General features: G+C 52.9%; 1 protein-coding gene and 1 long non-coding RNA gene across 3 annotated transcripts; one reads left to right on the top strand and one right to left on the bottom strand.

The window, feature by feature from the left end:
* Positions 1-537: 537 nt before the first annotated feature.
* LOC149427123 (DNA replication factor Cdt1-like) lies at positions 538-12,613 on the bottom strand. 2 transcript variants are annotated; one of them, XM_089668239.1, is made up of 10 exons: positions 12,147-12,613; positions 7,910-8,047; positions 7,381-7,601; positions 6,139-6,333; positions 5,909-6,054; positions 4,999-5,102; positions 4,717-4,905; positions 4,258-4,395; positions 1,801-2,002; positions 538-1,056 (listed from the first exon to the last, which is right to left on the bottom strand). In XM_089668239.1, the coding sequence occupies exons 1-10, from the start codon at positions 12,414-12,416 to the stop codon at positions 893-895; spliced, it is 1,767 nt and encodes a 588-aa protein (XP_089524365.1). In that variant the 5' UTR covers positions 12,417-12,613; the 3' UTR covers positions 538-892. The 2 variants fall into 2 exon arrangements, with proteins under 2 accessions (XP_089524365.1, XP_089524366.1); XM_089668240.1 differs by lacking the exon at positions 12,147-12,613 and adding an exon at positions 11,444-11,558.
* On the top strand, positions 12,153-13,135 carry LOC149427122 (uncharacterized). The gene is made up of 2 exons (XR_016311439.1): positions 12,153-12,827; positions 12,909-13,135. It is a non-coding gene; the product is annotated as an uncharacterized LOC149427122 (long non-coding RNA).
* The last annotated feature ends 1,365 nt before the right edge of the window (positions 13,136-14,500 follow it).

Here is a 14,500-nt window from a genome sequence, read left to right as displayed (position 1 = left end):
CCTGTGCAGGGAATGCTCACATGCAGCCGTGTGTCACGCATGTCTGCACTATTCAGGCCAATGGCAAAGCTCCGCAGAATTCGATGAGGAAATGCTTGGTGCAGAACTGTCATGCAGGAGATGGATGGTCTCCTAAAGCAGTCCCATGGTGTGATTCTCCCCGCCCCCATTTGGACCTTGTGATGTCACAATGAAAGCAAATAGACTCCAATGTAATGCAAATTATTTTAATCCAAAACTGGAAACATTTGCTTTTTACCAATATAAAAGAAATCATCCCCTCCCCCCTCCAGATATTAACATTCAAATAAAAATGCCGCTGCACACCAAATCTCCAAACAAGCTAAAAACCCAAAAAGCAGCATTTCTGAGAGAAAGGGGCTGCAATCGCTCCATGTTCTTACAAAAAGCCAACTGCCTGGCTGTCGCTGACCTCCTGCTACAATGGGTCCGGTCATTGACCTGAAGGAACCTCAGGTTCACTTGTGGCAATTCACATTTTGTATTTGGGAAAAAAAAATTTGGGGGGGGGGGGGGGGGGGGGGGGGAGAGAATGGGCACAGGGAGATGGGGCTAGTCAGATTTGTAAATGGAACCTCCACTCTGGAATATAGTCCCTCTCAGAAGAGACGTCCAATCAATTCAGCCATCTTCTCCCGGAGCCCAAAATGTTCGGCTGCTCACCTTGGCAGCCCAGAAATTCATGTTTTTGTCCCCAAGCCGTTGCAGGAGGTAGGGTGGACCATCGTCAGCCAGAATCTAAAAACAGGAACCTGAAGAACACACAGTCTCCATCCACATGGATCCACCATCTCAGGTCCATGATTGCACACTAGTCTATAAAACACCAAGTCCCAATGTAAACAAGTGAAATCCGTGATTAGAAGGATCGTTACTGAGACTCCTCTTCCTTCAGCTTCTTAGAAAGTCTCTCCAGTATTACATTCAAGTCCATTGTCTTGTTCAGCTTGTAGTAAGTGTCCTTCCTGATTGGATGAATGGAGAGCCAGTCTGGTAGGAGCTCCACCATCAGTGACAGATGCTTCTCCATCTCCCCTGCAGAGAGAATGTTAGAGGAATCAGAAGACTGCAGAAAACAAAAGTGGACTCAACTATACAATAAATGTCTAAATACAACACCCAGGCCAGTCACATGGAGAACCAAAAATGTCACCATCTGCTGACCCAGTCCAGACTAAAGGCCAAGTCCACCTTTTGTAAAAATAAAACCACAATTTGATAGGGGTGGGGAGAATAATTATGCAATCTTGGACACTCTGCTCTCCTCCACTGCTTCCCTCCCCCCTCCAAGCTCACACCCTGCTCTCCTCCACTGCTTCCCTCCCCCCTCCAAGCTCACACCCCCCCGCTCTCCTCCACTGCTTCCCTCCCCCCTCCAAGCTCACACCCCCCCGCTCTCCACTGCTTCCCTCCCCCCTCCAAGCTCACACCCCCCCGCTCTCCACTGCTTCCCTCCCCCCTCCAAGCTCACACCCCCCCGCTCTCCACTGCTTCCCTCTCCCCTCCCTCCTTCATTGCTTCCCCCTCCCCTCCAAGCTCACACACCCTGCTCTCCTCCATTGCTCCGCTGGTGCCTATTCTTCCTCAAGGCTACCAACCTGACTCACCCTGTGCACCAATAGGCACACCTTTCCAGGTATCAACTATGTCATTAGCAGCGCTGAGAATTCAATGGCCTACAGTAGGAGGTTCCTTCAGCTGCACCCTTGGTGAGGCTGGAGGAATCTTAGAATACATTCCTGTATGGCCGCATTTACAATACTTGGAATTCGGTCTCACCTAGAGACATGGAAGATCGATAACTGGAAATGACTCTGCTGCACACAACTTCCACAGTCAAAGCTGGTTTCTTCTCTGCCACAAACACATTACGAAGGATTCGTCCCAATTCTGGCAGCCTGGACATCATGAGTAGCCGCTCTTCTTGCTGGGGCTTGCGGGTCATCATGGCTTGAAGCTTCTGAGCCTCTTTAGCCCGAATCTGAAAGATCAGAGTAAGAACTGAACCTCCTCCCACTCAAAACCCATCACCGGGTGTAGCAATTGTGCACAGAGACAGATACGAACCTTCATTTTGGCAAAGGACCGTCCATCTTGTACAATCATATAGCTCTCTCTCTCCCTTTCCTCATCCCCCTCCCCCTGTTGAGTGACATGTGGCCTATTTGATGCAGAGTTCAAAAAGGCATCGAAACCCAGTGGGAGGGCGTCCTGGCTATAAAACCTCACCAGCTAGATGCCTAGCTGTCTGTTCGCTGTGCAATCTGGGATATCGTAAGAGTGTAAACAAAGTCCCTCACTGAACGTCAAAACACCTTCCAAGGGGTCGTAAAAACAGACACTTTTAAAAACTCACTTTTTTTATATAAGTTGATATCTTCACGTGGGACATAATTACCTAAACATGGAGCCTATATTCGGACAGCTCAATTTGAGACCATTCTCCTGATAGGATACACCCTTTAGCTGGCATATATAGAAAAGCAGAAAATTATATCTCCTGAACCAGTCAAGTAGATATTTCATGTTTCATCTCTAACTATTCTGCAGATGCGGCTGAGTATTAATATACTAGTGGCCAGGCTGCCAAATGCCCCGAGAAAAGGTTATGGGCCAAAATAGAAGCTACGAGAGTTTCTGGTCATAACTTAAGTCTCCACCTACACTTCCCTCCCCAAAAGGAGAAGTGGTTTACTGCTCCGAGGAGACACCCTGCTGAGATCCTAGAAAAAGGCTGTTATGCTTGGTGTGTGTGAGAGAAGAGTCTCCTGTTTTTAACATCGAAACTGACAGACAAGAAATCCTTTTGACTTCTGAAACTTGAAGCTGCTCACGCCAAGGCTGACTGGCAAGTACTTTAACCCTCTAAACTCCTGAATACACACACATATACATATACACATATATATATATATATATATATATATATATATATATATATATATATATATATATATATACACACACACACACACACACACACACACACATATATACACACACACGCTACATCTTTTTCTGTAAATATTTTTTATTGCACCCTTTAGTAATAAATCTTACTTTCTGAAAGTGCTGAACTGTTTCTAATGCCTTTAATGCAAACTACGAATTCCTGCAGCTTAAGAGCACTACTGTGTGTTTAACCCTCTGTATAACCTGCCTGCGGTGACAGTGGTATACAGACGATTATTTCAACAATCATAGGGTTATTGCTGATATTGCCAAGTTTCTTCTGTACAAAAAGGAGGTGGTGGCAGTGTGAAGGGTTAGTTGCGTAATTAACCTGACCGAGTAACAATTGCGCTCAGACTGCCAGTACATCAATTGTGGTCCATTAGCTGGAAAATCGTTGTGCAGGGTGTAGCTGGACGTGGCATTGTTTTGCACGTGACATCGCGGTTTTAGATTGGCTAGTCCTTCGGTCACGAGTTTAATGTTAGTGGCACCTAGACCGAGACTTAGAAGCTGCTCGGTTTTCACTCCGATTCTGCAAAGTAAAAATGATCTGCAGTATAGATCTTGTTCCCAAAGTCATTTCCTCCAGTACTTAACCTCCTATCTGGCCTACAGACAAATGACGAGCAGGATTGGGCCCTTTGTGGGCGGACATCATATGACATCCTCCCAGGATTGGGCACCGCAACCCATCACCCACTGTGTCCACCAGACATAGCTGATGACAGATCACCGGCTGCTGTCAGGTAAAATTTTTGACCAATCGCAGCAGATCACATGACAATAGTACACAACGAACAGCTTCCACTCTCAGCCATTTTGTTGATCTGACTTGTCAGTGACCACATGGTACAGACAGGGCCAATCACAATAGTACACAATGAATGGATTTCATAAACGGTTGCTTCATCACCCACACAACTCCATGCCTCTTAATACATACCTCAGGTGAACGTGCACGGTATAGAGGGGGGGGTGAAAGTGCGTGGTACAGAAGGGGGGGGGCGTGCACGGTATAGAAGGGGGGGGTGAAAGTGCGTGGTACAGAAGGGGGGGCGTGAACGGTATAGAAGGGGGGGTGAAAGTGCACGGTACAGAAGGGGGGGCGTGCACGGTATAGAAGGGGGGGGGTGAGTGCGTGGTACAGAAGGGGGGGCGTGCACGGTATAGAAGGGGGGGGCCCCATGCACAGTACAGAAGGGGATAACATGGTCAAGCGTTCCAGCAATATTCACGGCTACAATCCTGTAGGAAAAGCTCCGTAGCAGACAAGTTACTTACCCGCTCCAAGAGAGACTGGGAAACGCCTTTCAGAGCACTTGAAGTGACCGGTGGCGGCTCCTCTGCGGGGGGCCGTTTCTGCTCAGAGGGGGCGCTCTCCACACTCTTCAGGGCCAGGTTAGCTAGAGCCTTCTCCATCTGTAAGGAATGAAATGGATAAAACATGAAGCAGATAATTGTCGGACACAAAATCCAGGTCTTGTGCCGAGGCCGGAATAGGTGACAACAGATCACAACCATGCCAAGAGTCTCCGGAATGACTGGTTTCAGCCATGGCTGGACCAGGAGGAGGAGGATGATAGGGTAGACGTGCGGCATAATGGGGTGGCATTTATAATGCAGGAGACAAGAGGTTGTCACCCACACGGAGCACATTTGAATTTGGTTTCCCACAAATCTCGAACACTAAATACCATCAAGTGGTTATACATTCATGAAACCCCGAAACCCCCGACTCACCTTAGGCGTCATCATGCCCCTCGCTTTAGTCAACACTTCCTGAGCTGTAGTCAGCCTCTCCACTTGTGGGGGCTGTGGCAGTTCTGCCGGGACCACGTCGGGAACCTCATCAACATTAAATCGGGGGTGCCAACGAGTCAGCTGGTCATCAGGAACCACCAATGGAGGATTCAAGGTTGCCAAGAAAGCCTGAAAAAAAGGTGAAGGACATGCAGTCTAGTGTCAGAACGAGAGGGATTTGGGAAATCTAGCGAGTAGACAGGCTGGACTCGGCAGACGCACTTTGTGGTGCTGCTTCACAAGGGTGGTTAGGCTCCTATGAAAGATCCGCCTGCGCTCCAATAGGCGGCTTGCTGTCAGCTGAGGACGTCCATCCAACTGGTCATCTGGAAAATCAAAAAATTGAACAATTGAAACCCATTTATTTCAGGTACTTATATAGGGCTGTCAGTGTACACAGCACGTCATAAAATGGAACATGCCCATCAGTCCCCGCCCCCGAGGGGCGTACAATCTAAGGTCCCTAACTTACATTCATGCACATACTATGGACAATGCAGACAGGAGCCAATACACCTCCCAGCATGTCTTTTGGAGTGTGGGAGGAAACCAGAGTACCTGGAGAAAACCCACTCAGGCACAGGGAGAACATGTTCCAGGCAGGAGGTGCCGTGATTGGGAAACAAACCAACGACAGAGTACTGCCAGACGGAAGAGCTAACCACTCAGCTACTGTGCTGCCCCCTACCTGAAACCCAAAGCAGAATATTTGATATAACAGATGGAAAGCTCTGATCCAGCCAAGTCCAGCCAACCGGCTGCTGCCACTCGGAAAGGGAAGCCTCAGCTTATGCCGAAATGGTTCATATCCTGACAGCCGCTTACACTGTCATGTGACGTCCCAGAAGGCCGAGGGCAAGAAGGGTGGTGGTGGACGGGGGCGGGGCAAAAATTATCCTCTGCTTAGGTCACTTGAGCAAAAGTGGGAGCAGATACCCAATAAAACCAGGTACCTGTCCCCCCCCCATTTCCATAGTGTGTGGGTTGGGGGTCCCTCACCCCCAAGTCTAGGCATTGACAAGCTGACATGGTGCGGGGGATGGGGTTGTAGCTGGTTTAGTACCATGTAAGATGCAGTCTGAGAAGTAAAGAAGTCCCCCAGAAGATAGTTCTCCCCTCCCCCCAGACTTACCCTCAGGAATGGTGGGATCCACAGTAAGCTGGTAGTCTGTCTTCTTCATGCCATCCTTGAAGGTTGGGATGTTCTTCTCCTGCCTGAACCTGTAGGCTGTTGGATAGACGGTCTTTATCTGCCCCACATTGCGCTCCTCGAATTGCCTGAATAGACCGAACATTATAGATCAGAATATACAGCGTCCAATGATGGAAGAATTGAGTGAGACTCCCCCTTCCCCCACTTACTTCCGCATCATATCTTGGACCCCTTGCTTGACCTTGGAGAAGGTGACGGTCTCGGAGCGGTTGAAGAGCATGCCCACAATGGTGTCCATACTACGGAACATCTCCGACAGAACTTTATACCGGAACGGCAGCGACAGTCCAGGCGGGACATCCTGGGCGAGAGTGTGGAAGCGCTGATAGGCCGGCGCCTTCACGCTGGAAGGGAAAAGGTCTGTAAGTGTGAAGTGGTCAGAAGGAGACCCAATGACTGCCATTTATATCCAGTATCTGCATCCCCCCCCACCAACCTCCCCCACCAGCCATTCCCTGTGAAGGGTCTTCAGGATGTGTCCATTGTATCTGACAGGACAGTTCCTCATAAGGACTTTCCATTTCACAAAAAGCTACATGAGGGCAAAACCGCTGTACATGAAATGGAAGCCCCACCACCCCCCTTCCATCATCACTGACACCATAGGAGGGGGTACTTCCAGGTATGGGATAGTATCGGGGGAGGGGAGAGTCCGCATCCACTAAAGGGACAAAACTTCCACCAAATCTTCTCTTCACACCCGGCAGCAATGGCAGCATGCGGTGCCAAGGAAGGCCGATTACTTTCCAGGGGCCCTTTATGACCCAATTACAGGGGACCCCTTACCTGCGCTCTATTCATACAATTAATGACCCAACCGAGCAGAACTGATCTGAAGGTTCCAGTCCAGAGGCCATGACATGAGGATCGGCACGAACCGCCACCAATGCATGTGATAGGCGGAGCCTCAGATCACCTTTTCCTAGGATTCCAGCAAACATTAGGGTTCCTCAGGGGGACCCCCACCATGCAGACACTTGTACCCCCCAAATCAGCCATCAATGCCGGGAAGGGACGCTCGCTGTACTTTCCGCCTGTAAGCACTGCAGGTCTCAGACAAGTTGTGTCTCCGCCCCCTTTCCTCCCGATGTCATTGGTTTGGAGAAGTGTGGGGCGGAGACTGACCATAGCACCGTGGTCTGCAAAACCTTCCCTTACAACCGCAGCGGTCAGAGGTACAGCAAGCTTCCCTTCCCCCACCATATACACTGGACTGGGGCCCTCGGCAAGAAGAAAGGCTCCCAGCAGGAGTGACCAAACCATGGAGAGGTGAAGGGGCCCCCATCCCCCACCTCAGATATAGGTCTGTGACCTGGAACCCCAATCATCCATTCTACGGGAACCAACTTCTCATCACTCCTACCCACTACCGCGTTCTGAGCCAATCATACCTCAGCTCTGTCGCCTCCTGGGCGGGTGCAGTGGGTTGGGCGGTGGCTCTCTTCTCTCTGATCTTGGATTCCAGTTCCTGGGCTTGCCCGAGTCTCCCCTTCAGCTCGGTGATTGTGACTTTGCTCTCTGCAGGTGCAGCGGGAAGTTTTAGTTTCTGGGAAATCTCCTGAATTCTCTGCAGTCGGGATTGGAGCTCTACCAGGTTCCCCTTTGATGGCATCTGCAAGAAAACCAAAATGGCGGCATTGTCAGAGGAATCGCAGCCGAGCATTAACCCTTCTACTGCCAGGTCTGTGCGCTGTATGGACTCAACTGCAGAGGACCGGTCACCAAAATGCATCACCCCGAGGGATGAAAAAAAAGTTTGGGAGGGGTGTAGCAAAAACGCTACAAGCCACTCCCCTCCCCCACATATGAACACATGGGAGCCCCTACACAAAAATCTAATTGCGCTGTGTGTGGGCGGGGTCCACAGACATGATTGCAATAGAAGTGATCTCCACCAGCAGAGCCCTCCACAATAATTACCGCCACGTCGCCCGGAGCGGAGTTCTTCCTCAGGACATTGACGGGGGAGAGGGAGACATTCACCAATTCCTTCATCTTCTTCCCCAGTGACGGTGGGGTCACACACTGCTCCTCCGGTTTGGCACATGAGTTGACAGTCTAAAGGAAAAAAAAAACGACATTACTTGGTAAATGGCTGACAGGAGATGGTACACAGGTGGGTAGGTGGACTGGGTGGGGGATGGGTAAGTAGATGGTTCCAGCTCCAGGTGGAACTGGTAGATCAGCGTAACGACAACTGGCAGTTTTATGAGGTAGTCTGGAGATGAAGCCCCAGAAGGTCTGAACCCCCCCCACCAGTATTGAGGGATGATGGGAGTAGTAGTGGATTGTGGAGTAGCAATGGGAAGAAGGGAGCATGGGGGTAGTAGTTGGGGGGGGGGGGGGGGTAGATACTGGTTACTATTCCTCTTCTTCTAGAGCCAGCCTCCTCTTTTCCTGGACCCTCTGGAATCCCCATCTGTCTGTAACACTCACCTCTGTCCATGACCTTTCATCACAAACTCCATTCACTTGCTTGCAATTCCGGAAACCTGGCTTCATGAATCGGACTTTCCCTCTCCTGCTGCCCTCTCCCATGGTGGTCTCCTCTGGGACTCTCCCATGGTGGTCTCCTCTGGGACTCTCCCATGGTGGTCTCCTCTGGGACTCTCCCATGGTGGTCTCCTCTGGGACTCTCCCATGGTGGTCTCCTCTGGGACTCTCCCATGGTGGTCTCCTCTGGGACTCTCCCATGGTGGTCTCCTCTGGGACTCTCCCATGGTGGTCTCCTCTGGGACTCTCCCATGGTGGTCTCCTCTGGGACTCTCCCATGGTGGTCTCCTCTGGGACTCTCCCATGGTGGTCTCCTCTGGGACTCTCCCATGGTGGTCTCCTCTGGGACTCACTCTCCCAGGCCTAGTGAACAGAAAGGAGGTGGAGCTGGAATCCTCCTATCCCATCAAAGCACTTTTCAGGTCCTTCATTCACCTCCCTCTCCTCATTTGAAGTTCACTCCAGTCGTCTGTTCTCTCCAGTTTAATTGCTGTGATCCATCGTCCTCCTGGACCGGTATCAATGATTACTTCTCTGCCTGGCTGCCTTACTTTCTCTCTTCTGAAATTCCCACAATCATTCTTGGTGACTTCAACATCCCTGGTAACCTTAGCACTCCTGCAACAATGGACGCATGCTTCTACTCACTCCAATGATACCGGCCTCCACCTTGTATTCTCCTACCTATGCACTTCTTGCAACCTCATCAACTTTCCTCGTCCTCTCTCTGATCACTCCCTTATTAGCTTCACTCTCTCGGCTTCCTCCTCGTCTTCCAACTACCGAAGAGTTACCCGTAGAAACCTTCGCCATCTTAACCCTTCTCTTCTTTCAGCAACAGATTGTCTGACAAAATCTCAGCCCTGTCCTGCCCCAACCTGGCCACTTCTGTCTACAACAGTTCACTGTCATCCACCCGGGACACATTGTCCCCCTCACTGCACAATGAATTAGACCCGACCACTACAGCCCTGGCAAACAGACAATACCAGATGCCTCAAAACACGTAGCCGTGCTCTGGAGCATTTATGGAGTCAGACTAAGACCCAGCAAGACTTCCACCAACAGAAATCTTCCCTTCAAAAACACTTCTTGTCTCCACACTGCCAAACAGACCTATTTCCTCATCTCATTAACACCCTCTCATGCAATCGCTGCCAACTCTCTTCTGCCTTTAACTCTACTTCGTCCTTTACCTCCCCCCACTAACTCACGGCCCCGGAGATCGCTAATCACTTCAAAAAGAAGATTGATACAATTCATGACGAGATATCCACTGTACAGACATGTCCCTCACCCTACACTCCTTGTCCACCGGACATGTCCCTCACCCTACCACCCTCCCTGTCCACCGGACATGTCCCTCACCCCAGCACCCTCCCTGTCCACCGGACATGTCCCTCACCCTACACTCCTTGTCCACCGGACATGTCCCTCACCCTACACTCCTTGTCCACCGGACATGTCCTTCACCCCACCACCCTCCTTGTCCACCGCACAGTGTCCCTCACCCCTACCACCCTCCTTGTCCAGCCGCACAGTGTCCCTCACCCCTACCACCCTCCTTGTCCAGCCGCACAGTGTCCCTCACCCCTACCACCCTCCTTGTCCGCCAGACATGTCCCTCACCCCTACCACCCTCCTTGTCCGCCAGACATGTCCCTCACCCCACCACCCTCCTTGTCCGCCAGACATGTCCCTCACCCCACCACCCTCCTTGTCCGCCAGACATGTCCCTCACCCCACCACCCTCCTTGTCCGCCAGACATGTCCCTCACCCCTACCACCCTCCTTGTCCGCCAGACATGTCCCTCACCCCTACCACCCTCCTTGTCCGCCAGACATGTCCCTCACCCCTACCACCCTCCTTGTCCGCCAGACATGTCCCTCACCCCTACCACCCTCCTTGTCCACCAGACATGTCCCTCACCCCTACCACCCTCCTTGTCCACCAGACATGTCCCTCACCCCTACCACCCTCCTTGTCCACCAGACATGTCCCTCACCCCTACCACCCTCCTTGTCCACCAGACATGTCCCTCACCCCTACCACCCTCCTTGTCCACCGGACATGTCCCTCACCCCACCACCCTCCTTGTCCACCGGACATGTCCCTCACCCCACCACCCTCCTTGTCCACCGGACATGTCCCTCACCCCACCACCCTCCTTGTCCACCGGACATGTCCCTCACCCCACCACCCTCCCTGTCCACCGGACATGTCCCTCACCCCACCACCCTCCCTGTCCACCGGACATGTCCCTCACCCCACCACCCTCCCTGTCCACCGGACATGTCCCTCACCCCACCACCCTCCCTGTCCACCGGACATGTCCCTCACCCCACCACCCTCCCTGTCCACCGGACATGTCCCTCACCCCACCACCCTCCCTGTCCACCGGACATGTCCCTCACCCTACCACCCTCATTGTCCACCAGACATGTCCCTCACCCCACCACCCTCATTGTCCACCAGACATGTCCCTCACCCCACCACCCTCATTGTCCACCAGACATGTCCCTCACCCCACCACCCTCATTGTCCACCAGACATGTCCCTCACCCCACCACCCTCATTGTCCACCAGACATGTCCCTCACCCCACCACCCTCATTGTCCACCAGACATGTCCCTCACCCCACCACCCTCATTGTCCACCAGACATGTCCCTCACCCCACCACCCTCATTGTCCACCAGACATGTCCCTCACCCCACCACCCTCATTGTCCACCTGCACAATCTATACTTCCCTTGTGTAACCCAGCTACTATAAAGAAGGTGGGTCAACTGTTTTCTAAAGCCCACCTAACCACCTGCCCCCTGGACCCTCACAAAACTCCCTACCCCAATCTATCCACCTTTAGATAATCCATGAAAACCTCTTTAAAGAAGCCTATCCTGCCTCTGCCTAGTAAACTGCCATTTATTTCCTCCATCAGCCCCTCCCCCACAGCTATTACCTTTTGTATCACTCAGCCCCTCCCCTTAGATTGTAAGCTCCCAGGATCAGGGCTGTCTGGTTCCTCCTGTATTGACCAATGTCTGCCTTCATGTTGTACAGCGCTGTGCATACTGTTGGCGCCATATAAATCCTGTATAGTAATAATGGGAGGGTGAGGGGGGCAGTACTGGGGGGGAGAACTACTGGAGGGGAGCAGTAGTATAGTGGAGGGAGGCTGTGGTAGTAGTGGGGGGGATGGGGCAGTAATGGTGGAGGGGGGTAGTAGTAGTGCAGGGGAGTAATGGTGGAGGGGGGGCGGTAATAATGGGGGGGCAGGATGGGGGAGTAATGGTGGAGGGGGGCAGTAATAATGGGGGGACAGGATGGGGGAGTAATGGTGGAGGAGGGCAGTAATAATGGGGGGACAGGATGGGGGAGTAATGGTGGAGGGGGGCAGTAATAGTGCGGGGACGGGATGGGGGAGTAATGGTGGAGGGGGCAGTAATAGTGCGGGGACGGGATGGGGGAGTAATGGTGGAGGGGGCGGTAATAGTGCGGGGATGGAATGGGGCAGTAATGGTGGAGGGGGGCAGTAACAGTGCGAGGACTGGATGGGGGCAATAATGGTGGGGGGGGGGGTAATAGTGGGAGTACGGGATGGGACAGTAATGGTGAAGGGGGCGGTATTGCCCCGATGATGGCCGGAAGCCGCCCACTTATACCTCTCGGTCGCCCCCTGGTAGGCGGAGCCTCTTCCTAGCAGTCCTCTCTCCTGTCCGTGGGGTGTCCGGGCGGCTCCTCTTCCTTCCGCTGGGTCCCCGGGGTGAGGAGGTGGAGGAGATCCGGGTCTCGGTGGGTTTCTCTGGGGTCCTCAGCAGCTCCTCCAGCTTCCGTGTCACCGTTCGGGGCCCCTTGTTCCCCTTCCCCTCCAGGGGCCCATTGGCCGCCCTCTTCCGCTGCCCGAAGAACTGAGTGACCCGAGTCTGCGCCATCACCAGAGCACCGTCTGCGATCACCTCCACCGACTACACCGATCTGACGAGACCGCCCACCGTCCCGGGGGTCACCTCTCCGCCGAGTGACGTCACCGGGCGATCAGAGCTCCCATTGGCCGCTTTGGCTGGGTCAGCGTGGCCAGGAACTCGGATTTCGCGGGCAAAGGCAACCACGTGACCGACCAGATGGCACGCTCCATGTGGGGAGGGGGGGGCGGAGAGCCAGGTGGTACAGTCCACCGGTCCCATGTGACTGAGAGAGGTGGGCGGGGCGAGGTAGTAAACGGAGGCGGAGCGACGCCCCAAACCGTCCGCGATTAACCCCTCACTGCCCGGGCGGGTCTGACTTCCATCTCATTCGTGTAAAAATCGGCATTTGCTGCTTCGGAGCCCCCGGAGAATGAACTGGTGGGTGTGGTCATGTCACGTGATATTGTTTATTGAATATAATTTTCAGTACAAAGTCAACTTCGATGTATTTTATTCCAGAAAACTCGATAGAATCGCCATTTGTACGATGAAAGATGATGTCATGCCGAGCGACTGACACCAAACACGTCACAATACACCCCCTCCCCCGCATTCCTGTCAGATAACAGGACTCCGCCCAGAAAATGGCTGCCATGACGAATGTTTCGGTAATCTCATGTTTATATCTTTGGTTTGTATTGGTGACACCAAAATGTGGAGAAATAAAAAGCCAAATCTGACCCATCCCCCGTCGTCTGACTCCCTCTGTATCCATGACAACGTAGAAATCGCACCGGCAACCAGGGACAGGGGTGACAAATGGCCTCCACCTTCCTGTTGGGTGTCTCCGTGGTAAACATGGAGAAGAAGAGCAAAGAATCGTCTGAGGAATGGAGAACAAAGATGGTGGAAAGCAGGAACAACCTCAAGGTGACAAGTCCATCTCCAGAGATCTCCATGTTCCCGTGTCCACTGTGCGCAGCATTGTCAGGAAGATTCCAGCCCATGGCACTGCAGCTGATCTTTCGATGTGGATGAAAGAGAAAAATCGATCAAAGATTGCAACGAAGGATTGTTGGAATGGTTCCTGAAGAACCTCCATCAACTTCCAGACAAATCCAAGCCAACCTTCAGGTACCGGGTACAACTGATGGAGGACCCCACCGCTGACACAGAAATATGGGGGGACACCCAGGAGGACCCCACTGCTGACATAGAAATATGGGAGGAGACCCAGGAGGACCCCACTGCTGACACAGAAATATGGGAGGAGACCCAGGAGGACCCCACCGCTGACACAGAAATACGGGAGGAGACCCAGGAGGACCCCACCGCTGACACAGAAATATGGGGGGACACCCAGGAGGACCCCACTGCTGACACAGAAATATGGGAGGAGACCCAGGAGGACCCCACCGCTGACACAGAAATATGGGGGGACACCCAGGAGGACCCCACTGCTGACATAGAAATATGGGAGGAGACCCAGGAGGACCCCACTGCTGACACAGAAATATGGGGGGAGACCCAGGAGGACCCCACTGCTGACACAGAAATATGGGAGGAGACCCAGGAGGACCCCACCGCTGACACAGAAATATGGGAGGAGACCCAGGAGGACCCCACCGCTGACAGAAATATGGGGGGACACCCAGGAGGACCCCACTGCTGACACAGAAATATGGGAGGAGACCCAGGAGGACCCCACTGCTGACATAGAAATATGGGAGGAGACCCAGGAGGACCCCACCGCTGACACAGAAATATGGGGGGAGACCCAGGAGGACCCCACTGCTGACACAGAAATATGGGAGGAGACCCAGGAGGACCCCACCGCTGACACAGAAATATGGGAGGAGACCCAGGAGGACCCCACCGCTGACAGAAATATGGGGGGACACCCAGGAGGACCCCACTGCTGACACAGAAATATGGGAGGAGACCCAGGAGGACCCCACCGCTGACACAGGAATATGGGAGGAGACCCAGGAGGACCCCACTGCTGACAGAAATATGGGGGGACACCCAGGAGGACCTCACCGCTGACACAGAAATATGGGGGGAGAACCAGGAGGACCCCACCGCTGACTCAGAAATATGGGAGGAGACCC

This window comes from Staurois parvus, unplaced genomic scaffold, assembly GCF_062004578.1.
Source record: "Staurois parvus isolate SC_StPar_1 unplaced genomic scaffold, SC_StPar_1.0 ptg003999l, whole genome shotgun sequence".
NCBI lineage: Eukaryota > Metazoa > Chordata > Amphibia > Anura > Ranidae > Staurois > Staurois parvus.
Note: the sequence above shows the minus strand (reverse complement) of the source record. Positions and strands in the feature narration are given on the sequence as shown.

Coding starts and splice junctions, on each gene's coding strand:
- LOC149427123 (XM_089668239.1), bottom strand. CDS start 12,416: ATGGCGCAGACTCGGGTCACTCAGTTCTTCGGGCAGCGGAAGAGGGCG. Junction 2,003..4,257: donor CCCAGTCTCTCTTGGAGCGG/GTAAGTAACTTG, acceptor CTGATCTTTCAG/ATTCGGGCTAAAGAGGCTCA. Junction 1,057..1,800: donor TCGATCTTCCATGTCTCTAG/GTGAGACCGAAT, acceptor TTCTCTCTGCAG/GGGAGATGGAGAAGCATCTG.